The sequence below is a fragment of the Polypterus senegalus genome, chromosome 13, assembly GCF_016835505.1.
Source record: "Polypterus senegalus isolate Bchr_013 chromosome 13, ASM1683550v1, whole genome shotgun sequence".
Taxonomy (NCBI): Eukaryota; Metazoa; Chordata; class Cladistia; order Polypteriformes; family Polypteridae; genus Polypterus; species Polypterus senegalus.
Genome location: NC_053166.1, coordinates 128,794,470 through 128,821,013, shown reverse-complemented (window position 1 = coordinate 128,821,013; position 26,544 = coordinate 128,794,470). Strand labels below are relative to the sequence as shown.

The 26,544-nt window shown below is 38.7% G+C and overlaps 1 protein-coding gene across 1 annotated transcript in view; it reads left to right on the top strand.

Annotated features, from left to right (window-relative positions):
• Nucleotides 1–26,544, top strand: part of LOC120542237 (MICAL-like protein 2) — a 120,137-nt gene that overhangs the window by 62,153 nt on the left and 31,440 nt on the right. The window contains exons 5-11 of the mRNA XM_039774543.1: nucleotides 7,203–7,333; nucleotides 11,200–11,703; nucleotides 14,380–14,609; nucleotides 14,795–14,885; nucleotides 15,570–15,790; nucleotides 20,046–20,119; nucleotides 25,421–25,544. Of these exons, the coding sequence (XP_039630477.1) occupies nucleotides 7,203–7,333; nucleotides 11,200–11,703; nucleotides 14,380–14,609; nucleotides 14,795–14,885; nucleotides 15,570–15,790; nucleotides 20,046–20,119; nucleotides 25,421–25,544 (1,375 nt within the window). The remainder of the gene's footprint in view (nucleotides 1–7,202; nucleotides 7,334–11,199; nucleotides 11,704–14,379; nucleotides 14,610–14,794; nucleotides 14,886–15,569; nucleotides 15,791–20,045; nucleotides 20,120–25,420; nucleotides 25,545–26,544) is intronic.

Below are 26,544 nucleotides of genomic sequence, written 5' to 3'. Positions count from 1 at the left end.
CAGATATGTGCTACCAAACATGCACAAGGTTCGAGCCGCATGTAGACGGACTTTTTTTGTTCATCAAAGTCACCAATGCGCCGTGCAAACTCAGTGCGCTCAGTTTATCAGCAAAGTGCGTATTTGGGAACACCGTAGTGACGACTTGGTTTAACAGTACTTGGCAACAGGGAAAGTGGGGCAAGGTGAACTGGTGCATTTGTGTCTCCCATAAAAGCAGCTTCACTTGAAATCACTTTGTGATTGTGCCCGGGTTAAAACGTCCGCTGAAGTGTCAGATTCTTATTTAATTATGCTGTTTTCTGTATCTTCTGATTTGCATTCAGGTTACCCTGATGCAAGGCAGCTGAAGCGCTGCATTATGGGATCTGTAGTTTATTGTGTTACCAGCGCTTCATATACCGGGCTTTAATAACAATAATACAGTATATAAAATGATCTCGGGCGGATATAATTGCGCCGGGCGGATGTGGCCCGCCCTTGAGTTTGACACATATGGACTAAATAGAACTTGAAAAGATATGTTTTTCAAATGTGATCGCAATTCAGATAGAGTTGACGCACTACAGCCTGCATGCCTCAATGAGTCATCCTCCCCTCGCTCTTACTTTTTACCGTTCATCTAATGAATACACTGAGTATGGCTTTACCAAAACAATCATTGATGGCGAATAAAGTATCCATTATTCGAGTATGTAGAGCGGGATATATATATATATACATATATATATATATATATATACCCGCGTATCGCAGCGGAGAAGTAGTGTGTTAAAAAAGGTAGAAAAGAAAAGGGAACATTTTAAAAATAACGTAACATGACTGTCAATATACAGTATTTGTTTTGTGAGTGTTACTGAGTGTTGCTGTCATCAAGGATTTGATTATCATTATTTCTTTCAATCAGGTTCGTATTTGTAGGATGTGTTGTGTTCAAGTTACATTCCGTGTTTGTCAATCGTTGTAAAGATGACAGGTTTCTTTCATCGATTCGTTTCTTACTGCATCAATAAACAGCTCGTCTTCTTCTTTATCTGAGACCTGACACACTGCATGCACGGGTTTTTTTTACACTGTCTTCCTTTAGCGGGACATTGACTTTTTCCACCGTGTGCTTTGTTTCCGCAGTAGCTGGATTTATGAATATGCTTATCAGGCGCTTCATATTTTTGCTGCCTTTTCAATTGTGTAATTCGGTTTTGTTCAGCGCTCTTTGGAACTGTTGCTTTTATCTGTGCACTCGCGCCAGTTCACGTGAGCCGCTCGGTGTACATGCATCGAAGGTTCCCAGCTGTGCTGGTGCCATCTCGTGCTATGTCCGTGGCTGTATTTAATGTTACCTTAGTCCTGGCACTTAAAACTTTCTCTCGCAGTTTCGCTGAGTTTGTGTCAAACACCACCCTGACCATCTCATCTTCCTCTCCATAAGCACAGTCCTTCACCCGTGAATATTTACCCGTGGCAGTTTGCTATTGGATTGCCGCTGACGGCCGGCCTTATATGGGCAGGCACTAAATTACAAACGCCAGCGGCAGCCTGTCTATGAACTTAATTTAAAGTGTAGGTTACATCGTGCTTTGTTTCAGTAGCAGAACTCATGAATATGGTTGTATATGTCACTCGCTCGCTTCTTATTGTTTCGCTGCCTTCTCAATTATATAATGCATGTTTTCTTAAGCGCTTTTTTGAGCTCTTTCTGGTTTTCTATGTACTGCGTGATTACGTGGGAGGCGTGATGATGTCACACGAAACTCCGCCCCCACGGCGTTGAAGCTCATCTCCATTACAGTAAATGGAGAAAAACTGCTTCCAGTTATGACCATTACGCGTAGAATTTCGATATAAAACCTGCCCAACTTTTGTAAGGAAGCTGTAAGGAATGAACCTGCCAAATTTCAGCCTTCCACCCACACGGGAAGTTGGAGAATTAGTGATGAGTGAGTGAGTGAGTGAGGGCTTTGCCTTTTATTAGTATAGATTACCCAATAAATTTTAAGTTGTGTTTTTAAAATATTTGAAGAATGGTGGTGCCCCAGCGCCCACATTACATATGGCCACTGCCCCCCAAGATAATTTAAACCCATATTTGTTGTTACACTGGTAGGGCCCCATCTCTGCCAAGCATTAATGTTCAAGCCCTGCATTATATTTTGATATGTATGTATGACAAAACTTTTTTATTTAAGTGATGTTTGGGTAATTACTTGATGGATATACCCATATTTATAGCTGTTGTTACTGTTGGTATTTATATATTTTATAGTGCATTTCAGAAAAAGTCATAGTATTGTGCATTTCAGTAAAGGAGTTACTTTAATAAGATCCCATTGAATTGGATTTCTGTATTTACCGAGGTATTAGAAAATTTCGCTGGTTTTGGTATCAGATACAAAAATTCTGGTATCGTGGCATCCTTACTCTCCAGTAAATAAATAATATATGTGGTTTCTTATAAGGTAATTATCATTTGTTGCTTGGTTGTTATCCCACTCCATAACACAAAACCGGTGCCATTATAGGGTACGTTGACGACTTAACAGGTGTTTAATAGTATAAAAAAGTATGCTAACTTATATAAAAGTAATCCATAATACAATCTATACTAATAAAAGGCAAAGCCCTCACTGACTGACTGGCTGGCTGACTGACTGACTCATCACTAATTCTCCAACTTCCCTTTCCTTACAGCTTACTTACAAAAGTTAAGCAGGTTTCATTTCGAAATTCTACACGTAACGGTCATAACTGAATCCTACTTGCGTACATATTTACGTCCATAGCCTGCAGCTCGGTCGCCGTGTGAGGCGGCGTTGCATCCCCCATCCCCACGCCTCTCACGTAATTGACTGCCTGCCCATATAAGGCCGTACTTCGCTCCGGTCTCTTCATTCCCTTCCTTGGTTCGCCATGGTATTCACATCTCCGAGCTGATAACTGCAGCTTTTTTATTTAATCCATGGCTTCTCTGCTGTTTTATTGTTCGTTTATTACGATTATAGTTATTGTGTAGGTATTTTAGACTTAGTTTACTGTTCAGGTACCCATTTCCTTTATCATTCCAGCCGTACCCCTATTAACATGTCTATCGAGGTGATCACCATCGATCAAAGAACTGTCACTTACCGAGTGGTTTCCATGCCCGGAGATGCTGCCTGCCTTTTACATTCTCTGTGTTTCATACTACACGGCCATATCAGGCTCAATCTTGATATCCGGAGGAACATTGTGTCTTATGTATTGAATGACTGGGACAGGTTCAAGGTGTGGACTGATGATGGTACAGGAGATAATTATACTACACAGGAGCACTATAAGAGTGAAATGCTTAAGCCCTTCACCTATGGTTCTGCATGTGAGTTGATGGCTGCCGCTGAATTGTTCGGTTGTCGCTTTCAAGTGTACTGAAATGGCGAAATATTTTACACCTTTGGAGAACCGCCAATGCTTCTTAAACATCTTAGATTCACTGGTGACGATTTGAGTAGTGGACACTTTGATGTTTATGAATGTTTCAACTCTCAAAAGCTGGATGCGAAGTTATCGATGAAGCCGGTTGTATGCTTACAACGCTTGACAGATGCCGAATGTCACTTCAACACAAGTCCTGCAAATACTGTCGTAATTGAAACAAACCATGAAACTCAAACCGATTATGACAGCAGGAATCCAAGCTGTGAGAAAACCGCAAAAAGGTGTGTCAGACGTTGTGGTACATTTTCTGATGCAGCTAGACGAAAACAACTTTGTGACGCTGCCGCCAAATACTCACAGAAAAATCCACACGTTAATAGACCTGCTGTTGCTAAATACTCGCAGGCAAATCCACAACTTCATAGAGACGCTGCCGCTAAATACTTGCAGGCAATTCCACAAGTTCATAGACACGCTGCCACTAAATATTCGCAGGCAAATCCACAAGTTAATACCGGGAATGCCTGTTAAACATCTTAGATTCACGAGTAGCGATTTGGGTAGTGAACACTTCGATGAGTGAAACCTGTTATCTTTACAACGGTTGACAAACACGGAATGTAACGTGAACACAACATGTCCCCCAAATACGAACCTGATTGAAAGAAATAATAATCAAATCCTTGATGACAGCAACACTCATAACAGTGACAAAACAATTACATTGACAATCATGTTACGTTATTTTTAAAATGTTTCCTTTTCTTTTTCATAATTTCTTTAACACACTACTTCTCCGCTGCGAAGCGCAGGTATTTTGCTAGTACATAATAAAATCCAAATACATGAGCGTAAGCAAATATGATCACACAAGTCCCCTCTCACAATGGATAGATAACAAAAGGTGGAAGGTGTTTTGCAAATATAGATATAAGAATATTTCTTCCACAGTGCCTTCCTTTTTTTGTTCTTTTAGAATAACCAATTAGGACTGCAGTTCAGAAAGATTATAGAAAAGCATAAAGGATAAGTGGCAGGCAGGGGCAGGATAACGGAAGGAAGGAAGGAGGAAATTAAGAACATAGTTTTTGTACATTTTGGTGCTTTCTGGAAGTATGGAAGTAAAAAACTTGAGATGGGATGAAAGGGAGGGTGCCCTAACCCTAATTGATTTCACTTTCATCCTGGATTGATTCTTATCTCTTTAATTATATAATTTCTTTACAAAACAATTTATTACAAGATTCTACTTGTCCTTTTCTTTATTCCTTTCATCCATTTATACCATGCTGGGATGTTAACCTCACCTTACCATTTTTTTTTTTTACCTTAATTTTTTGCAAATCTCAGAATAACATTATAGTAATCTTTTTTTTTTTTAATTTGAAGTACAATAAGTGTAGATTCGAATATTGGTTAGATTCCAACTACCAGTACTTTTCTTCCTTTTTTTCTTAAAGATTACTTTAGTGATGTCCCTTTGCTTGGTCTTTCTCATCTCGACTCCAGTCAATTTTTTGCAGAGCATCATTCCCTTCTCACTTCTAATTTCAAAACCCCGGATTTCTTGCATATTCAGAACCTGGTCCCTGATGTTAATTGGTTGACCCTAATTTTAATTATTTCTCTTGTAGGTCATCTAGTCTTAAACTTGATGAGATTATGGCTATTGAAGGTCACCGCCCCCTCCTTTACCTTAAACCTAGTTACCCTCCCTCCTTTTTACTTAACTTTAAATCTATCCCTGAAGTTAATTGGGTGCCCCATAACCCTAATAATCTCCTCTCATGTTGTGTACTCTTGATCATAACCCTACAAATACAGTTAATAAAGAGGATCTGCTCCTCCCCAACCCTGACCTTAACAACCCCCCTTTTCTTTTGCCTAATCTTAATCTGGTCCATGATGTTAATGGGCTGACCCCTAACCCTAATCTTAATAATTCCTTTTTTATAACGCCTAATCTTAATTTTACCTATAAAAAAAGATGATCTAACCCCCCCCACCTTAAAAATCCCCTCTCTTCCTTGCCTATTCCTAACCTAATCCCTTGTTAAGAGATTGACCCTGAGCCCTAATTATAATAATTCCCAGTCATTAGGATCTTATTTCAGGAGTAAAATAATTGTTGGAGATGATCTGACCCTCTTTAACCCTAACCTTAATAATTCACCTTTGATCGGGGCTAATCTGCCGATCCCTAGCCCTAATCTTAATAACACTTCCATCATATGGCCTAAATTTAACCCTACCTTTAGGGATAGGTCAAATAATATAGAGGACCTACCCATCCCCAATACTGAATTTAATAATATTTTATTATTAGGGTTCTAATATGATTAATTTATTGACTTTGGATCTGAGTGTGATCTCGGAAGAGGATGGGTTGTGGTTAATGAGGAGGAACGAAGGGAGTTAGTTTTGGGATCCTTTTAGAATTTGGGGGTTTAGATGGGAGGTTCTTGATTTATGGGAAAGGGAGGTGGTTTGGGGGCTGGATGATGAATGGACCTGTAATTTTATGTTTTCTCAAAAAAAGATACATTTTTTCTAGCATACGATGATTGAATTAATTTTTTACTTAAATTTCAAAATAGAGGGAGAGAGGCGGACAGGGATCTGGTTGGATAGGAAATGGGAGGATGAGGGCAGAGAGGAGTTATTTATAGGACAAACACTGGGAGAGGAAATAGTAGAACAGAATAATTTATTAGATTCTCTGGGTTTGGCCTCTTGCATAGGTTCACTTAACACAACACAATGGCAAAATACAGATCTAGCTCAAAATACAGTTAGGATTTTACGACAAAATTTCAGAGGTTGTGAATTGGCTTTTTACCTTTACAGGGTTACAAATTAATAATAGCTTATAGGAGAAATTTAAATTTAAAGGATATGATGGTACACACCTCATGTGTCAACAAAATGAAAAGGACACATCCAGCAGACTGGGTGGTTCCATTTGTGAATAAAAATAATTAGAATAAATCTGAAATTTTTGGAAAATTGGCATTTTCTTTTTGAGTTATTTCGTTTTGAAGAACTGTATTTATGCCATTGAGTGCAAAAATTGTGGGAGGAGTTACATTGGAGAAACAAAAAATTCCCTTAGAGAAAATGTTGTGTAGCATTTAATATTGATACAAATCAAACAAAACAAACTGTTCTGTATCAACATTTTTCAGAAGAGTCACATCAGCCAATTATGCATGGGTTGGAGCAAAATGTAAATTTGGAATAAGAGAATGAGATTAAGGAAGGAAAGCGTTTGGATTAATGCATTAGGGACGTATTACCCGGATGGACTTAATGAAAGATAGATAGTGAAAAAGGTTAATTCTTATTTTTTTATCTTCCTTTTGGGTTTATTGATTAAAGTTACCTATTTATAATATTTATGGTTTTAATTATTAATAGGCTTGATTTATTTTAGTGGATGAATTCCGGATAATTTTATTTTGAACTAGGACAACTTAATTTGTTAATGAGGGGCGTAGTGAGCCAACACCAAGCAGTAATGCTTTTATCCCCTACCCTAATCCTAACCCCGTTAGTACACTGGTAACATAAATGGGCCTTACACAAACAGCCTTTTTTTAATAAATTCTAGTTAATGGTTGATTAACATTTTATTTGCTCTTGTATGTTTTAATTTCAAACATGCAAACAAATGTCAACAAGTACTTGTCCTCTCTATTTTCTGTTACTAGAGAATTCTCAGGTGTGTCTGTGATGCCTGTAACTCATGAACATTTAAAATTGTTTTTTTCCCTCCTTTTGTTTACTTGCAGAAGAAAGTATTGGTGGAAAGTACAAACCGATCTGGCACCCTCAGCAGTACCTGTGTTGTGTGCAAGAACCACGTCCACTTGGTACAGCGACACCTAGTGGATGGGAAGCTGTATCACAGAAATTGCTTCAGGTGGGAAGATACTCTTTTGTGTGTAAATTGTGTGTGAACTCTTAGCCGACTATGCACCCTTCATATACCACTCATTTCAGTATCAACCCTTGCAATCTCACATTGTGAAAGACGAATTCCAACCCTTGTTGAAACTTGTTGAATGACTATGCAGTATGAAAGTGTCTAAACATGGGATGGGTCTAATGCTGAAATGCTTGGATGTGTTTATTTCTTTCATTCCTAACTTTATTTTGAATATGGTACTACTTTTAATAAACCTCATTGATTACAAATCTATGTGTTAATCTTTTTTAAATTTTACTGACTTCTCATTGCATCCATGTTGGCTAGCATAGTGCAACACCCTATTAATGCATTCTTACTTTGAGAAATGACAGTACAGGACAGTTAACATCTCTGGTTGAGTGTCTTTCAGTATTGTTTTTACTTTTCATTGTGTTTTTATAATTGAGTGATGTGGAGCTGTCAGAGAGCACCTTTAAATTGAGTTGGTTGTCCAAATAACCCAAACTGCTCTATGTTAATACCAGCAACTTCAGGGAGTAGTGGTGTTTTTGGTAGTTGATGGTTTAATGAACTACAAAAAACTCTTCCTGGCTCCATCTGGAAGAATACTTGAATGCTTGCTGATACAATAAGAGACAAACTCCACACAGTGTTTGTTGAACCAGAGGAGTATAACTGCCTCTGTATTCGGTGAAGCTATTGTGAATGTAACACTGTCAGATTGTCAGGAATCAGAGGGTTTTTCTATTTTTGTCAAGCCATGCGTTATTGATGAGGATGTTTTCCGCAGGAAACAGACAAAAATGACTATCGTAGACACAAAGTAAATATTTCTGCAAAGCCTTCAAAGTTTTCCAAGAAAGAGCAAAATGGGAAATAGGAAGGTTAGCGTATAAAGTTTTAATTAATTACATTCTTTTAAAGGAATTGTATATTTTTTGACAGAATGTCCAAATAACTTTAGATAAGAATTAAAATAAAATGTTGGCAACAGCTCCTTTTAGTTTGATGCCTTATACTTACAGTATGTTGTTTTTTCTTCTATTTATCCACTTCTAAGCTTGCTTAATCCTACCCAGGTTCACTAGTAGATGGACCTTGTAGCAGAAAGCATTCACTTGATTATGTAATGTGGTTGCATAGAACGTGATATTACCTTTTAAATTTCATTCATTTGTTAATTCATTTTACAAAGTTACTTAGGAAACAGTGCATCTCCAGGTAGTGCCAGGTATAAGGTTATTGAATTAATTAGGCAAAAACAAATTATTTTGCGATATAGGAGGGAAATTGATGTACCTAGTGAAAAATCTCTACAAGAAATGGGGGTAATGCAAGGTCCACATTGATAGTAACCAGGCAGTGTTGGATTTGAACCCAATCTTTTGGAGGTGTTCTAAAATGCCACCCAAAAATGTTGTTAATCAGAGCTCTCGAAATAGAAATGTACATAAATCTCTTTGGTATGGCAGTAAAAAGCTGCAAAAAAATAGAAATTAAAAAAAAAAAAGTTTAAAGTGGAAGCAAAATATTTGGAAGTTCACCTTTATTTAAGGGCGGAACGGTGGCGCAGTGGTAGCGCTGCTGCCTCGCAGTAAGAAGCCCCAGGTACGCTTCCAGGGTCCTCCCTGCGTGGAGTTTGCATGTTCTCCCCGTGTTTGTGTTGGTTTCCTCTGGGTGCTCCTGTTTCCTCTTACAGTCCAAAGACATGCAGATTAGGTGCATTGGCGATCCTAAATTGTCCCTAGTGTGTGTCCTGTGGTGGGCTGATGCCCTGTGTTGGCTGGGATTGGCTCTAGCAGACCCCCGTGACCCTGTGTTAGGATATAGCGGGTTGGAAGTTGACTGACTGACTGACCTTTTATATAAGAATTTGTGGACCACAAGCTTAATGTCAGGCTTATTGTTTTGTTGTTCCTTCCACCCACTTGTAAACCTTTGTCTTTCTGAGCAGTGTGACATTTTTTTCCATTACATATACAGTGATGGTACCAGTCATGTCTCTTCACAAAACTGATCACATGACCTGTAAATACATTAATATTTATTAAATTTAGTTTTTCAGTTATCCAAAGCAAGGTCGCCAATGAAGTCAACGTCTTGTGTCCTTCCTTAACTGCGGTAATTTTCAAGTATGATGAGTTTGAAAAAGAGTCCCTGAGATCTGGTATTCCACAAAGCACGTGTCTCTTGAGTTAATGTGAAACATTTTGTGTTCATGGAACCAGTGGAGCCTCTACTGGAAAACGAGACTTATTCAAACAGGGCTTACTCAACTAAGGCTCGATTTCACAAGTGCATTTTAATGGAATAACCCCCTGTTGTTTGGTGTGTTTGTCACAAGTGTGAATGTTACAACTTAAATAAACATCCATAGTGAAGCACATTTGTCTCCTCTGGTGGTGACGATGTGCTGTGAGAACTTATAAAATCGAAACTGTTTTATGAATGATTTACTAATCTTTAGGACTCTGCGCTCCACATTTTTTGTTTTGGAGATGCTACATTTTGATGCTGCCTTCAATGCTAGGTGAGGTGATTGTTTCCCATTCTAAAACTGATGTGGCAAGTCTGTGGGGGGAAATAGATTGAACTCTGAATACATTTTCATCTTTTCAATAGACAGTTCTTTCAATCTATATACACAGTATATAAGGTGAAACTTTTTTCTGCCTGGTCGAGCATCATGTAAAAACCACTTCACATATTTCTAGAAAACTTTTGCAGTTATTTCTGGCTTTGTCAACATTTAAATGTGGACTATTAAAATGTTAGATTTTCTACATGTAAATATCTAGAAAAAAGTTTTAACTGAGACGACCTCGCTAAAAGTTGCCATTTTCGCTGGATCATTCCACCTTTTAACCTCAACCTCTCCAGAACACAATATGATGTGTTGTGGTTGCGCACTTGTGAATTTGAACCTGCTATGTAATAAAACAACAACCATTTCAAATGTTTGTCTTAACAAAAGTATTTACTGAAGTTTCTAAACATTTAAGCAAGTTTTAAAAAGATTTTTACTTGTGCCAGTCAATTACATTTTAACAGTTGATCATATCAAAAATATTTTCTCTCTTTTCTAAATGCTCATTTTATGAACAAAATGGTCCTGTTCAATGTTTGTCTAGGGCAAATAATAATCAAGTTAATGACCCATTGTGATGAGATCTGTGCTTGAGCTGGAGTGACAAGTCTTTTGAGATGGCAGGAGTGAGAGTGGGTAGATGCTTTGTGGGTCTCTGCCAGGAGCGCTCGGGGAGGAGTATTAAGAGGCTGTGTGTGCTCTCATTTCTTAGCGATGGAGTTATATGTTATGACTGAGGTGCATTCTACATAAGAACAATTTGTTAAACAGTAATAATTATCTCAACTGCATAATTACTTCTATTTCCCTATATCCTACACTTCTGTTCACAATAAAATTTTGCAAGAGCATAACAAGCTCGGAAGCACTAATAATAGTAAAACCATACATGTCGTTCTGCCACGATGAGGTGATCGTAAGTGTCAGATCTGCTTTTTTTATTTTGGACCATAAACTATATTGCTTCCAGGCAAAACAGGGTAGAATGGTATAATGATTAGATAGATTTGAAATTTAGGTAGTCTTGAATATCTTCAATTTGTAACTGTATGGACAGAATTGGGTACAGTTATTCCTCTTCTGCTACTCTTGGAACTGGTTTACTTTAAGTATCTCCCCATGGAATTCTGAGACTAAGTGGATTACACAGTCCTGAGTTTAATAGGTATTTTGCAGTGATTAGCATGTTTCTGTTTGGGTTCCTGATCAGAGTTTTGGGATGGTGACCACTAATGCTTTATTAATTTTACTTATTTGTTTTAATGTCCAGGTGCAAACAATGCTCAGTGATTCTGCTTGTGGGAACGTACCGTCCTGGGCCTGATCCTGGAACCTTTGTGTGCACATCTCACCAAAACAGCCTAAACAAGCTTAAGCCTGCAACAGGGTCAAGTGTCCAGCCCAGTCCAGTTTTCAACTCTGTGGTACCAACCAAACAAATCACCCCTGTGCCTACACCAGCACCACGTCAGTCAACAGTGATGAACGTGAACCTTAAACCAGCTGATGTAACATCCCCAGCTAAACCATGGTCCTCGTCAGCAGAGAAGACAAAGGTAGCAAGGGATAAATTCTTTGAAACAAGCCCTGCCACAGTGGTCAGTCCTTCAACAAACCGGTGGTCGACTCCAAGTATTGCCATAGACATCACCGATAAAGACAAAGCTCGATCCATACTGGCTAAAAAACTTCCTATTGAGGGAAACAATAACAACAATGCCACCATTACCAGTTTGGGTGGAAACAAAACCCCGAATGCCCAAGTTGAAAAAGCGTAAGTAATTCTAAGTAATTACATCTTTGTTGTTTTTCCACAACATTTCCATGATGTTTTCAAAGAGTTTTGAGTTCTTCATCTACTAAAGGAAGCCAAAGTAAAGTAGGTTTTATTTTTCAATACAACACCCATGAGCACTAAGACACTTGTTGTAACCCCCACAACACTTTACTGTACCAGTCAGATAAAACATTTTGTGTTGTTAGTGTCTTCATCATTGGCATAGCAAGTCCAAAGGATATAACTCTTCACATTATGGAACAGATAGTTGTAATGGACCAGACCTGTTCAATAGGGTTGGTTTGGTTTTGTTTTGAGTCCTCCGATTTGCAGAGCAGTCTTGGCTATCCATCTCTTATTGAAGTGGGCACCATCATGAAGTAGAATAGTGTTAATTGATAGATTTCATCTCTACTTTTTCCTGATTCACTACTGCCAATGCTAGGGAAGAGAAGTATAATACTGACTGATTATATGGGCATTTTGTGGGATGTAAGCAATACGTACTACACCCTGAACATAACTTAAAAAAAAAAAAAAAAAAATGCATGTGTGATATAGGGGAAAAACTCACTGAGTCAGAGAGAAAGTACAAACTACACTGAGACAGTGACTGTGCTTGACCTAGAATGTTGAATATGTGAGGTGGCAGTGCTACCTCCATTTCAACCTTTGCTCTGTAATAAATTATAGCTATTAGACAGACATCTCCTTTTTACTTACATGTTCATTCCCAGTCCAAGGGTCTGCTGTTGGGCTTCTTTTTGTTGCTTGAGTGTTTTCTGATGTGAACTTTTTTTTTTTATTTCTTACACCTCCAAGTCTAGTTCTTCCCTTGTACCTGTTGCATCTAGGATAGACTTAATTTCTCAGTGTCTCGATATTGATTATTTTGGAGTTCTCCTCCTCAGTTGTTGGTTAAGAATCCTGTCTTCAATCCAGAAAGTCAATCCCATGAGGCTTTATTTTTCCCCGTTTATCTTTATGCTGATAATTCTGCAAATAACTAACAACATTTTAGGAAAAAGCATGCATTTTGTACATTTTGAGCATATGACTAAATAACTGGTATGTGGATAATGTGACACAAGTAATGTGAGATTTTTTTTCAGTGGAAGTTTTTCACATTATTGTTCATGGCACTGGTTGCTATAACCTTTATTTTATGTCTCTTCACATGAAAACATGAGGTGTGCATTTTTTTTGTGTTACTACTACCAAGTATGTGGAATAAGTAACATTAAAAGAATATCATTTTTTGGATGGAGCATTCCTTTAAAGGATGTACAGGCAGTCCCTGGGTTACGCACGAGATAGGGACTGCAAGGTTTGTACTTCAGTTGAATTTGTATGTAAGTCGGAACAGGTACTTTAATAAATGTTATTGTTGACCTACTGTAACCAAGTACTCAGCCAATGAATGATGGAGTTTCATCTCTTTCTGACCTTTTTATCTTTTTATCTGTCACAGCAGATTAGGCACCAGTCTTCAACACGTCTGATGTATAGGGTGGTCCAGATCTAATTATGCAATTTTCATTACGCTATAACTTATTCAGTTTATTACATAGAAAACCACCCGAAAAATCCCGGACCATCGAGAAGTGTGCGAACTGACGACACGAAGAATCGTCTTCACCCCAAACTGGAATCATCCCCGCATAAATCAAAGTCATCCAGACAATCTGGATCTGCAGAATTAGATCTATCTAGACCACCCTCTACTGACAAGAGACAACTTCCTGCTATGTGTGTAACAGTACAAGCAGGCTTGCTATTGAGAATGAATGGGGGCAGCGAGGGGCGGTTCATCACCAGCCCACATCACAGTCACCTCCACTATAGTATGCTGCCTGCAGTATCCCGTTGCACCACCACCCCCATTCAACACGCAGCCATCCGAGGCACACTACAATGCTACCCCCCGCCTCCCCGTTCACCATCAATGGCCTCCGTTCAGCCACAACAGGTTCACCACTTGCAGCGGGGGACGGACAGTGAAACCGCTTGCCGCCTGGAGCCGCCCGATGGACACTACACTGCACGAGCAGCGAAATTGACCCCCTCCAGCCTCTGTCCATCCACCGCTTGCAGCGTCCCCGGGCCGAAGATGACGGAGTGGCAGTTACTGAGGTGCATGCATCGCAGCCCCGTTCGTATGTTGTAGGTCAGGTGTCCGTAACCTGGGGACTACCTGTACTTCCTTACTGATGGGATGCTGCCACTAAATTATGTGGTCCCAGACAATCTACTGCCACACAGCCCATCTGTGCAGAGCTCACAGACAGCTGTCATCCTGTCCTACATGTACAAAGCTTTCTGCACTCTACTACAATATTTTCTTGCAGACTCTTTAACATATTCTAACTTTTTTTTTTTTTTGTAGGGCAACCAAAATATTTTATTTTTTCAGACTTTCAGGGTGTCTGTGGAGTTTATTAGGCACTCCCAGGCCTCAACCCAGGTCATTGTTCTTCACAGCTTAAATCCTGTAAATTTAAGACCCCTGATTTACCACATAACTTAGAAAATGGGAAACATAAGAAAAAAAATGTTATTTAGATTGTAATGCAGGTGAAAATATAAGCTCAAACACCTGCAACACTGCCCTGTTAAATACATCTATTCACATTTTCTTTTCTTTTAAACACTATTTCTTGATTTGTGTTTAAGGTTTGGCAACAAGACTCCAGCAACAGAAACAACAAGTTGGAAGTCTGAGAATAAAACACCCAAGAATTCTACGCCCAGACCGTATTCCGCCATTGAGCCCTCCTTTCGGATGCAGACTCCTGTAATTGAAATCACTGGGATTAAGAAACCTTCAGAAGAAACTCCAAAGAAGCCTAGTAACATCAGCGATACTTCCGGAAAAGGGCTGACGCAGTGGTCTACTAGTAAAAGTAAGGTTAGCTTTTATGACAGTGATACCAGACAATCTGTTGTTTAACTTTATATACGTTTCTTCTAGGACTGGCCTTGTGTGTGTTGCATTGCCTGATATACCACAGAAGTAATGCTAACTGTGGCAGGCACTCTTGTAAAAGAATCCTATAATAACTAAATCTTGTTTTCCTGTCGTCTGAAGATACTCCTCGTATTATGGACAGCAGCATTTCGGAGTCACCTTCTGACTGGAGATCCAAACTGAAGCCGGTGGCAAGAAAGGAGGCTGTAGGGTAAGTGGACCAAATTTGGTTCCCTTATTTTTAATTTTTAATGCCTTCATGCTGCCATACACTTGCATGTCAGTAGGCACAAATAATCATATAACCCCCTTCCCTTCAATTTATTTGTTTTTAATTCCCAATGATATTGTACTTGTTAATTTTTTCTCAATTTCTTTTAAAACATCTTTAATTTCTCTCAACTGAACTTGAATGGACTTTTTCTAACTTCATTCCTAGCCTTTCACTGCCTTCTCCGGGGCCTGTTTCAGTACTGACTGGCTGGCTACCCAGACAGCAGCTTTGCTTCTCTTCCCCAGCTGCCAGAATGACCGCGAAGCTCTGCATCTGAGTCATCTGCTTTCTCCCTTCCTTTAAACCCCCTGTCCCCCCAATAAATATCTGGGGGCTCTTTGGGGAAAAATCCAGCATCTTCTGTGCCTTTTCAGTCAAATCTTCTATATTTAAGAGGTGAGGGGAAGAGGGAGTTGTAGACTTTGGAATGGGTTTGGGAGGGGCAGAAATATTATGTAATTAATGCTTTTTATTTTGCAGAAATTCCCTTTTTAATTACAGATAGTCTTAAATTTTGATGCTTTTAAAATAGACTATACCTTGTGTATCCTATTTAGGACAAATGACTCTGAAAAAGTTCATTTTTGCTTCTTGATGACTTATATTTATTTACTTCTTTAGGACAATAGACATTAAAAACAAAAATCCTACAATTAATCCTAATGAAAAGAAGAGTAAAGACCACTCAACATCCAAAGTTGAAGATTCCGTAAATCCTCCACCAAAGCCTGAATGTCCAAGTATCCCCAAAACTATTCATATTCCTCAGCCTCCTGCTCCAATGAAGGAAAACCAAGGAACTCCATCTATTAAGCCAGAAAGCAAAACTCCAGCAATATCCCGTAAGTCTCTTAACTTTTAATTCAAGAACTAGCAACACAAGAAAAACTAATATAATATTCATGACTGGCATTGCTGAAATCCTACCACTACAAACTCTTCTGATATTAAAGGTTAATTTTAAGTACATTTTGCAATTCACCAATAAGAAAAGAAAGTTGGAGGATACGGAGCTCTGGCCCCTTTTAACTCCTTCAAACCAGAAGTTCAGTTTAACGCAACACAAAACCTCATTTAGATAACATGACACTTTAACATGTTTCTATAAGAAACATCTTAAACTCTGATCTCAATAACCTGTCCAAATTATAGTGTTTTAGGTTTTCTCATTTCTTTGGAAAATTCCTCAATAACCATGTTTCATTTCAGATTTGTATTTTTTTTTACTTAGCCAGAATAGGTTAGAACACAATACAAGGAATCTATCGACAAGCTAGAAAATAGTCTTGAGTGACCATTGACCAGTGGTATGACAGTGAGATAAAACGTTTCCATTATAAAGCTTGATGATGGAACAGACAGTCCAGCATAACATTCCCATCATCATTCTGCTACAAAGCCCTCTAAAAAGACCAGAGGTAAACTTTATGTGCTGCATGTTGAAATGTAAAAGTGGCAGAGACTTAACACAAGCAGTCTCCAACAATTTTTAGAGTTTGACTGGGTTGCCTAAAATTTTAAATGGTTTGTCTGAATTCCCATTTCAGTGTTTTCATATACCTTTGGCTTACAAAGCAGCAGACCCCTCTGCATTTAACGCTGATGGCCCAAATCACCCTTTTTGTGCAGCAGCCCCATAAAACACTACGTTCCCATCCTACCGAACCTTTTCGCATTCCAGCTTGTAACACTTCACCTTCCCACTTCTGTGAATTTCCAGTTCAACTTTTAATAAAAACGCAAGGTTGCTGTTGATTTTGTTACTTTATCTGCAAAAAAAAAAAAAATTTTGTGTGTGTGTATTTAAACTAAAGAGCAAACTAAGCATATTAGATATGTATCACATCACTCCAAATGCAATTTGACCATAAAAACTACATTTTTGACTGACTAGGTTATATTTTTGATTTTATACAATTCACTTTTACCTGTAAAGTCCTTTGGAATTGTGTTCAGTGTGAAAAAGTCAGCATTATATAAAATAATTTGGGAAGTTTTCTTTTTTTTTTTCTCATCTCTCTCTGATTTGCCCTATAGATAACTCTGAGTTTCATTGGGTGTTCATTCAGAAACCCATATTTACAGTCTGTCTGATGGCACTTGAATGCAGCAAGACCATCACTAGATTCTGTAGCCCCTGCAAAGCTTTCAGCATTACCAACATACTGGAACAGAAACATGGAATGACTACCTTAATTGAAGGATAAGTGTCTTTGTGTCCATCCAGTTGCTATGTCTCTGTCATTCCAATAGATGGCGCATCACAGACATGTTTAGTAATAACGTGCATTGCATTTGTCATTCCAATAAACTTTGCATCACAAACATTAACACTACTTTTTTGAATCCCAGAACAATTGTCACATAACAGAGTTATATGCATTGCATGATGCACTGCAAACGTTAAAGCTGGGGTCTGCGTTGCTTACATTTTAGCCTGTCTAGCACAGCTAGTCATCCACACATCTGTTTTACTTATACAGTATATGTAGATGGACTGGTCTAGTTGGAAAACCATGGAAATGGTGCAGTTTCAGATTGCATTTCTGTTTGCTGTTTTACTCTTTGCATATAGGGTGACTTTTATACAAGTGTGTTGGGTTTCAGTAAGTGACTTTTTTTTTGTTCTTTATTTCTTGTATTAGGAACTTGTTAGTTTTTGCATACCCCTTGGGGTCAGAGCGCAGGGTCAGCCATTGTACAGTGCCCCTGGAGCAATTACAGGTTAAGGGTCTTGCACAAGGGCTCAGCAGAGTAGGATCTCTTTTGGCAGTGATGGGGATTCGAACCGGCAACCTTCTGGATACCAGCACAGATCCATAGCCTCAATATTTAAAGTAGCTCCATAAATATTATGGTGCACATTTATTTGTATTAAATGCTTTTCATGGTTGTAACTTTGTCAGCTATTTTGTCATCCCTGTGTACGTTTAGCATATTGGTATGATCCATCCATTTACTTAAACTACTCGTCTAAGGAAGGGTTAATGGGCAGCTAGAACCTAACGCAGAAGTCAGCGGGTGCAAGGCAGAAACAGTCCCTGGATAGGGCACTAGCCTGTGGCAGGATGAGCACAATTGGATCTGGGGAGAACATACAAAACTCCACAAAGGATTCACCTTGGGCGTGGATCCCCAGTCTCCGTACAGTATATTGTTATGATGTTTTTCCCATAAGTGAACAGTAAAGGATAGTTTAATTTGTGATTTGATCTTGCATTCAGCACCAAATTTGGGAAGTGTGTTATAAAATACCTCATGTGTGCAGTATAATATACAATGTTATGTAATATGTCATGTACATGTATGTGTGCATGTATAAATACCAGACATAATGGATTTTCTAAGTTTTTCTTTAAAAAATGTTTTGTTGTGCATTAAAAAATGCAATTAATGGCCCCTATTGTTGAAGAGTCATTAAAAATAATTTAATGCTGAATTACTCCATAGAAAACACAACTGCATTCCCCATGTGCCTAAAGGCTGCTGATACTTACAAGCGCTAAAGACGATTGCATCATACATTCTGCTGTTGCATCACACTAATGCTGATAAACAGTCCCACAGTATTGTGGTGAGACACCTCTGATCCCATTCCAATTTAACGTGTTCAATGAATTACTTTTTTTAATTTGGAAACTTCTTACATGTCTGTTGATGCACTTAAGAGGCCTCTGAGGGTTGTGCCAATTTAGTGTGCGAGTCTATTTAGGTTTGTTTGCATATAATGTGAGAAGTATTTACTGTGGGTTGCCATGTCTGTCTGGCCATCTGTCTGTCCACATGTAACAACCTGGCCTTCAGTGGAGTGATTTTTAAATTTGGCACACTTGCTCTTCAAGGAAATTTATCAGGAAAGTTCAGTTTTTGTTGAGATATCTTGATTAGAGCATGCTGTGTACTTTTTTATTTTTTCTCCCATTGAAAAGCATTTGTGACTTTGTGAAGTATTCTGTGAGACTTCAATTACAGATTCGTTTACTGTTTCGAATGTACCTTGAGAAGGTCACCTGAATCTTGTACATTTTGTATATTTTCCTCCGTTAGCTCAGACTGGACAATGGATGGATGGATAGTTATCCATGTGCAAGCCACTTGTACACCAGTTCACGTTTCCTGTAGTTAACCATACAAATGTAAAGTCACTTATCCAGAAATTAATGTAAGATGAAAGGAATTATCCATTACTCTGTGTATGCATTGAGTTAATAAGTATGTGCTCAGCCTTTATGTTACACTAAAAACAACAAAACCATGCTTTATTGACAAAGCTGCAGAGCTGCTGTCCATCATGGTTGAAAACGGACAACAATTTTTGTTTGACACTCGAGATTTGAATGCTCCATCAAGTACCTTTTTTAAAAATGTCATATTTAATAAATTGGAACTACAATTAGTCATAGACCCTCAACAACCAACAGCTAGCATAACTTTTACGAAACTTAAATTAAAATCTGCTGTATATGAAAGCTACTGAGCCAGCACAAGCATATCTGGGCTACATTTATAATTCCATGAAATTGTAAAGTGCTGTTAAAATGCATGGGTTTAATGAGGTCTGCATTCTATTGTTAGTTCTTTATTAATGACTCACTGTTAAAGTAATTTAATAAACAAAAATTTGATAACTGACTTTGACGAAAATAAATCCTATATTCCATCAGGTTAGATTTTGTGATACGTTGAATGGGCTTGTCAGACTCAATGGCTTAGCTGTTGAGGTGCAGGACTGTAAATCATAAGGATGCTCCTTCAGACTTCCTTGGTTACTTCTGTGACTGTTAGTCTGAGAGGTCCAGGATTAAAAAATATTGAAGGAATTGTTTTATACCTGTGAAGTCCTTTGAAATTGTGTTCAGTATGTAAATATGCTCTATAATAGTGTGTTTCTGTAGTGTTCTGCGTTTATACGGTACTCTTTGTGAAAAGACACCATCTAAAGATTGATAATGCAAACCTTAATGAAATGACTCTGAGGTGATAGGGCTAGTCCAGGTAAAACTGGAAAACTTTGTCAACCCAATATTACTAGATAGCCTTTGAGAGTTTTTGTAGTCAAAAAGCTATTATTATTGATATATTTATTTTTTATTCTAGCAAATGTAAAAGTGGAACACCCAAAGATTACATCTCCTGAACAAATCTCCAGTCCTGGACTGAAATCTCCAAAGGTAAATGTTTATTGTGAGAAGCTGACACCTTCAGCCCTGCAGTCTAAACAGAAATGTTTTATCCCCAAGTGTCTTCCCTGTCCACAGAGATGTAAACTTGCTTTCTCTATCAAGGAACAGACAGCCAGGGGAGTGTAGCAGTCAAAATCCTATTAGTCAGTTTAACCTCATTAAGTTCTATATCTTCTTTTACTTGAGACAAACCTTTATATTCATTAGAAAAAAATGCATGTGTATATTGTGTGGTTATACATATTTATATTATATTTTATTATTTTATTAATGCCTTTACCCAACACAGCTTACAGCATTTGAGATTCAATTATTTACATTTTTGTTTGTTTTTTTTTTTTTTTTAAATTAGAGCATAGACACGTGAAGTGATTTGCTTATAGTTGCACAGTGTCAGTAGTGGGGTCTGAACCCACAACTTCACGGTCTGAGGTTCATAGGCTTAATCATAATATAATATGTATATTCATATTCACTGATCAGCCACAACATTAAAGCCAACTGCCTAATATTCTGTAAACCAATGTGCCGCCAAAACGGCTCTGACCCGTTGAGGAAAGTTACTCTGAAGGCATTCTGTGGTATCTGGCACCAAGATAGTACCAGTAGATCCTTTAAGTCCTGCAGTTGCAAGGTGGGACCTCCATGGAAACGTACTGCTTGATTAAACTGAGGCCTGGGGAATCTGGAAGCCAAGTCAACACTTTGAACTGTGTCTCATATTTCTCAAACCATTCCTGAACAACTTTTGCAGTGTGGTAAGGCGTGTTATCCTGCTGAAAGATGCCACTGCCATCAGAAATTGCTGTTGCCATGAATGGGTGTATGTGGTCTGCAACAATCTTTAAGTAGGTGGTACATGTCACTGTAACATCCACATGAATGCCAGAACACAAGTTTGCTCAGCAGAACATTGTCCAGTGCATAACACTGCCTCCGCTGGCTTGCTATCTCCGCTTAGTGCATCCTGTTACCATCCCTTCCCCAGGTAATAAATACACACACACCTGCCCATCAATGTGATCTAAAAGAAAATGCGATTCATTAAACCAGGTCACCCTCTTTCATTTGTACCATGGTCCAGTTCTGATGCTAACATGCTCATTTTAGACACTTTTGGTGGTGCACAGAGGTCAGCATGGGCACTCTGACTGGTCTGAGGCTACACAGCTCCATAAGCAGCAAGCTGTGATGAACTGTGTGTTGTGACACCATTCTCTCATGGCCAGCATTAAGTTTTTCATAAATGTGTACCTCAAAAACTCTTCTGAGGGACCAGACCAGACTAGACTTCTCTCGCCATGCACATCAGTGAGCCTTTGGTGTCCATGACCAGTTTACCAGTAGCCCTTCATTGGACTAGTTTTGCTAGGTACTAATCACTGCATACTGGAAACACCCCCACAAGACCTGTCATTTTAGAGATGTTCTGTCGTAGTCATCAAGCCATCACAGTTTGGCCCTTGTCAGAGTTGCTAAGATCCTAATGCTTGCCTATTCTTCCTGTTCCAACACATCACCTTCAAGAACCAACTGTTCACCTGCTGCCTAATATAAAATCCCTACCCCTTGTTGACAGGTGCCATTGTAATTAGATAATCAATGTTATTGACTTCTCCTGTCAGTTGTGTTAATATTGTAGCTGATCGCTGTGAATAAGAAATACATGTCTGTATGCTTATTTTCTCATAACTTTGTTCAAATTATGATATTTAAGACAACTTTAAGCACCTTTTTAATATTATTACGATTTTTTTTTCTTTCCTTTGTGCCGTGACTCTTGTGCTTTGAAGGCCCACTAGAGTCACTCGTTTCACAATCCCACACTGGTTTTGGTAATGGAGTTTGCTTTTAACAAACATTTAGGAAAATGTAAGTTTAAAAATCTCATTAACTGATATACAAACAGGGTTAATGAGACTTTACGAGATGGACTTTTTTGTAATCATTTCCTTTTATTTAATGGGCGAGATTGTGAGTGGGTTTCAAAGAAGAACTCACAATATGGAACCAAGTATATTTAACCAGCAGGCAAGGTCACCTATTTTATTTTTTTCCCCCCTGTGAACTTTTTTTTTTTTTATTTTAGACTGAAAAAGAAGCTATTTCAGTTAAGCAACAAAAGTAAAATAAATTACCAGCTTTGAATACAACTGTCGTGAAGGAAATCCTGCCGAGTTCAAAGGGCATTTTGTAGCCCTCATGAGCCATTATTGAATGGTGCGGAAAGGCTTAATGAAAGGCAAAGATCTCAGACGGAAATGGATTTGTCTTACTGATGAGAGTTCTGCTCTTTGCCACTCCTTCATGCTAACCAGTCCAACAGCTGTGACAGCTGTACAGCCCTGAGTTATAAATTTGAATTTCTTTTTTGTTTATTATTTCTGATACTTAAGGATGATATTTGTCTCACTGCTAGGTGGTAATCCCTCTTAAATGCAAGGTATTATCAAGGACCATCAAATCTTAAATTGTCTTTGTAGGGTAACCCAAACCCTAATCTTTGTAACCCTAACCCTAATTCCAAGCATAAACATGACAACTAAGGATGACCTGCCAAAACTTCAGACAATTTCAAGACTGAGATAAATGTTCACAACAAGGCCAACATCAAACAATCTTGTTTCAACTGAGTCCTTTATTTAAGTATTAAATTATGCTGGGGGAAAAAGCTACATAATGAGTGTTAAGCACATCAAGCAATCTACAGTATATTGACACAAATCTCTCAACCTCTTCCTCTTCATCATTTCTCATTTCTGCATGGGGTCAATACATTTCATCAGCCTTCTCCAAACAGCTCGGCCCTGCACCTCCTCGCTAGTCAAACCCGTTTCCGTCAAGTCCTCTTTTACTTTGTCTATCCCCCTCCACTTTTGCCTCCCTTGCTCTCTTTTCCCCTGTACTTTCGTTCCCAACACTCTTCTGCCCACATATTCATTTTCTGTCCTCATCACATGTCCATACCACTTCAGGCTACTTTCCTTCACTCTCTTAGATATATCTGCCACTTTTGTTGTATCTCTGATTGTCTAATTTCTTCTTCTATCCTTTTTATGTAACTCCATACATCTGTCTCAACATTCTCATTCCTGACACATCTAGCTTTTTCTCCTGTGCTTCCTTTACTACCCATGTCTCAACTAAATAGATAATTTCTGGCCGTACCACTTTCTTAAAACAAATCCCTCCACATACTCCCATAATAAACCCCAAAGTTATCTATATACATATATTTGCACATTTTGCTGAACTAAAAGACAAAATCACAAAATCTCAGAGCACTTTAACGTATGTTGTGGTATTTTTTTTTTTTTTTTTGAAGTTTTATTAATTTTATTGCAATCATTCCATACAAATCAATTTTTACAAAAAGTAAAATTGAGTTAAAAACAAGTCGACCCCCACCCCTGAGAGAGAGAGAGCAAGACAAACTGCGTAAAATGTAAAGCTTGTAAACATACCTAAATTAATAAGTTTGATAAGCCAATAGAGATGAATGCAGAAGACAAAGAAATACAGAAATAATTGCTTCCTCTGTGCTTAAGAGCTTATTTTAAATAATTACTGATTAGATCTTGCTATGTTTTGAAAAAATTCTGTACAGACTTTGTTGTGGTATTTTTGATTAGGGGTTTTCTGTTTGTTAGGGTCTTGTGACGATGTGGGTTCTGGCTCCATGCTCCCATCACTATTTGGAAGGCCTTGAACCCAACACCGTCGGTAATGTCACCGATGAGCTAGTCAGTGTAGGCAATAACTGAGCAAGGGGATGGTACAACGTGAAAAAGTGCTTTTTATGAATTCAAAACAGTGTTCAATAAATAGTGTAGTAATTCAAAGTCCAAATAAATAATCCAATAAAAAGTAAAACGTGGAAGTTAAAATAACGATAAGAAAAAAACAATCCTTTAAAACGAGGTTAAAACGTTCAGGAAGCAGTCTTTAAAAACAAATGACAAACCCGGTGCCTTCGTTTAAAACTAGCGTCTCTCCTGCTTCACCCATCAGGGCCCCGCAACAAGGGAGACGCGCTCTCTCTCTGCAGCTGACCTTCTTTACACCTGCTACTGCTGTCAGTTGCCTCACCGATCCTTGGCTCCGGTCGGCTCCTCCAGACAGCGATTTGGGAATCTCTTAACGGCCAAGGCTCTCATGTTGGGGACACTGTGTCCCAAGTCCCGACTCCCGCCACCGTCTGCGGAGAGTTCTGCACCTTCCCGGTCACTCCCGCCCTTCAAAACAAACTTCTGCGGGGACGACCACAACCACTTCTCCCAGGTGTTGGCCAAACACCCAGGCTGCCTTCAGCTGCCTGCGAGCACTCGCCCGCTTCCTACTGCACCGAATTGCTCGCCTGCTTCCTGCTCCCAACCTCCTTTTACTTCTTTTTCGATCTCCCTTTTTTTTTCCTCCCCTTAACCGACTCGCGCTTCTTTTTTATAATGCGAGGGGCCAGAGCAGCTGTAACAAATTTGCGACGGGAATAATCATGGATGTGGGCAGTTCTTCACCTGTGCACTCGGCGAGAAACGCCCACACCACAGATCACCCCGCGGCATGCCACAACCACTACGCCCCCTCACGAAGTTGCCTCAAGAGCAGTGATTATTTATTTAAAATAGGCCCTTACGAGAACGCTGTGGACCCGCTATACCACAGGTCTAGGTTAGAAACGGCCATTTTTCGGTTGGCCACAGTGATGTATAAATGGTGGCACACAAGTTTTCTACAAAACCATTCCAATATTAGGCCAGTGGGAAAGCAGTCCAAGGCACCAGATTATAGGGATCTGTATGCTGACACAAGGAGATGATTTGAGCATTTGAGTTTAACAGATAACCTTTTTGTTTTTAAAATATTTCATAAGTATGCATGTAATAAAAACGTGTATTATAGCTAAATATGTGTATCTTGGAATTTACCAACATTGAAAAACGTCTCCATGGTCATATGGCTTTACTGTATTTTTTTTTTGTTTTTCTCATTCTCGCACTGAAAATAAATGGCCTGGTAAATATTGACCATGCTGGGTATGGTGTGTGACTTGTGAAATTTTTCAAAGGCTTACTAGTGCATTTTCCTGTAATGTACTGTTAATTTTGGAATAAAATCAGTCCGTTTATAATGCAGGAAAAAAGCAAGCAGCTTTTAATACAATGTATGTTTAAATGACTAATAAATGTAAATTTATGGAGGTTGTTAATGTTTCCCTATAGTTGCATAATAACATTTTTAAATCTTTTGGCAAACAGAATTCTTAACATCTCTTTTTGTTTTATTTGTTAGAATCGACAAGACTACATCCCAGAGGAAAAGATTCAAGAAGAGCTGCAAGATATTGAAAAACAGCTTGACGACCTGGAGAAGCAGGGTGTAGAGTTGGAGAAACAGCTTCGCAGTTGCGAGGGAGGTGGGTTAAGCTGGTGCTGGCATTGTATCTGAACTAATAACTGTTGGTCAGGTAGTATGGAGGTGTGGTGTATTGGGGGGTCTTTACATGAAAGTATTATAGTGCTCACTGTTGTTTGTTAATGCACAGAATATGTATGGCTACTGTATGTTTGCACTTGCCATCTCAGATGGACAGCTCTGCTTGTTAGTAAGTAGTCCTTAGTATAAAAATATTATTTGGGAATAATTATAAAAATGAAAAAGCATCAAAGCATATTTGGAAAAATACCAAATTTATAATCAGACTTTAACATATCAGTGTTGAGAAAATGCTTGATATGTACAAAATATAAAAATTATGAACAGAATCAGTAATAAAGGGCCGCTCTGACGGAGTCCCACAACTACTGGGAGCAAATCTGCCTTAGTGCTAGTAATGCAACCCCAGCTGTTTCTCCAGTTGCAGGCTATTCAGGCCCAGTAGAAAAGAAGGCTCACCCTCCACAGGACACCCTGAGGGACACAGTCCTATGCCTTTTCTAAATTCACAAACCGCACGTAGATCCATTGGGCATACTGCTATGAACCATCCAGATTTATTCATAAGGGTTAAAGAGCTGTTCCAGTGTTCTGCAAATGGGATGAAAATTTCATTGTTCCTCATGAATCCAAGGTTTAGTCAACTGATGCTTTCCCCTTTCTAGCACCCAAGCATCGGACTTCCCAGGGAGGCTGAGTAGTGTGTAAAGCTGAAGCATATATCCTCTGGTCCTCCTTCTTAAAAATGGGGACACCCACCCCAGTTTTCCAATCCAATAGTTTTATATTTATTTCTTTATTTGTATGTATTTTTTTTTTTATTCCCAATCCTATCTAATGGCAGCCTCTTTTCCCATAATGTCTACATAAATTTTACATTAAGGGTTCAGACCTCAGGTCACTGCCAGTGACTTAGCAGTGGAAAGTTTTAAGTGCTCTTTATAAACGCTCTTTCCGGTTCCTGTTAGCGAGTTTGCTTT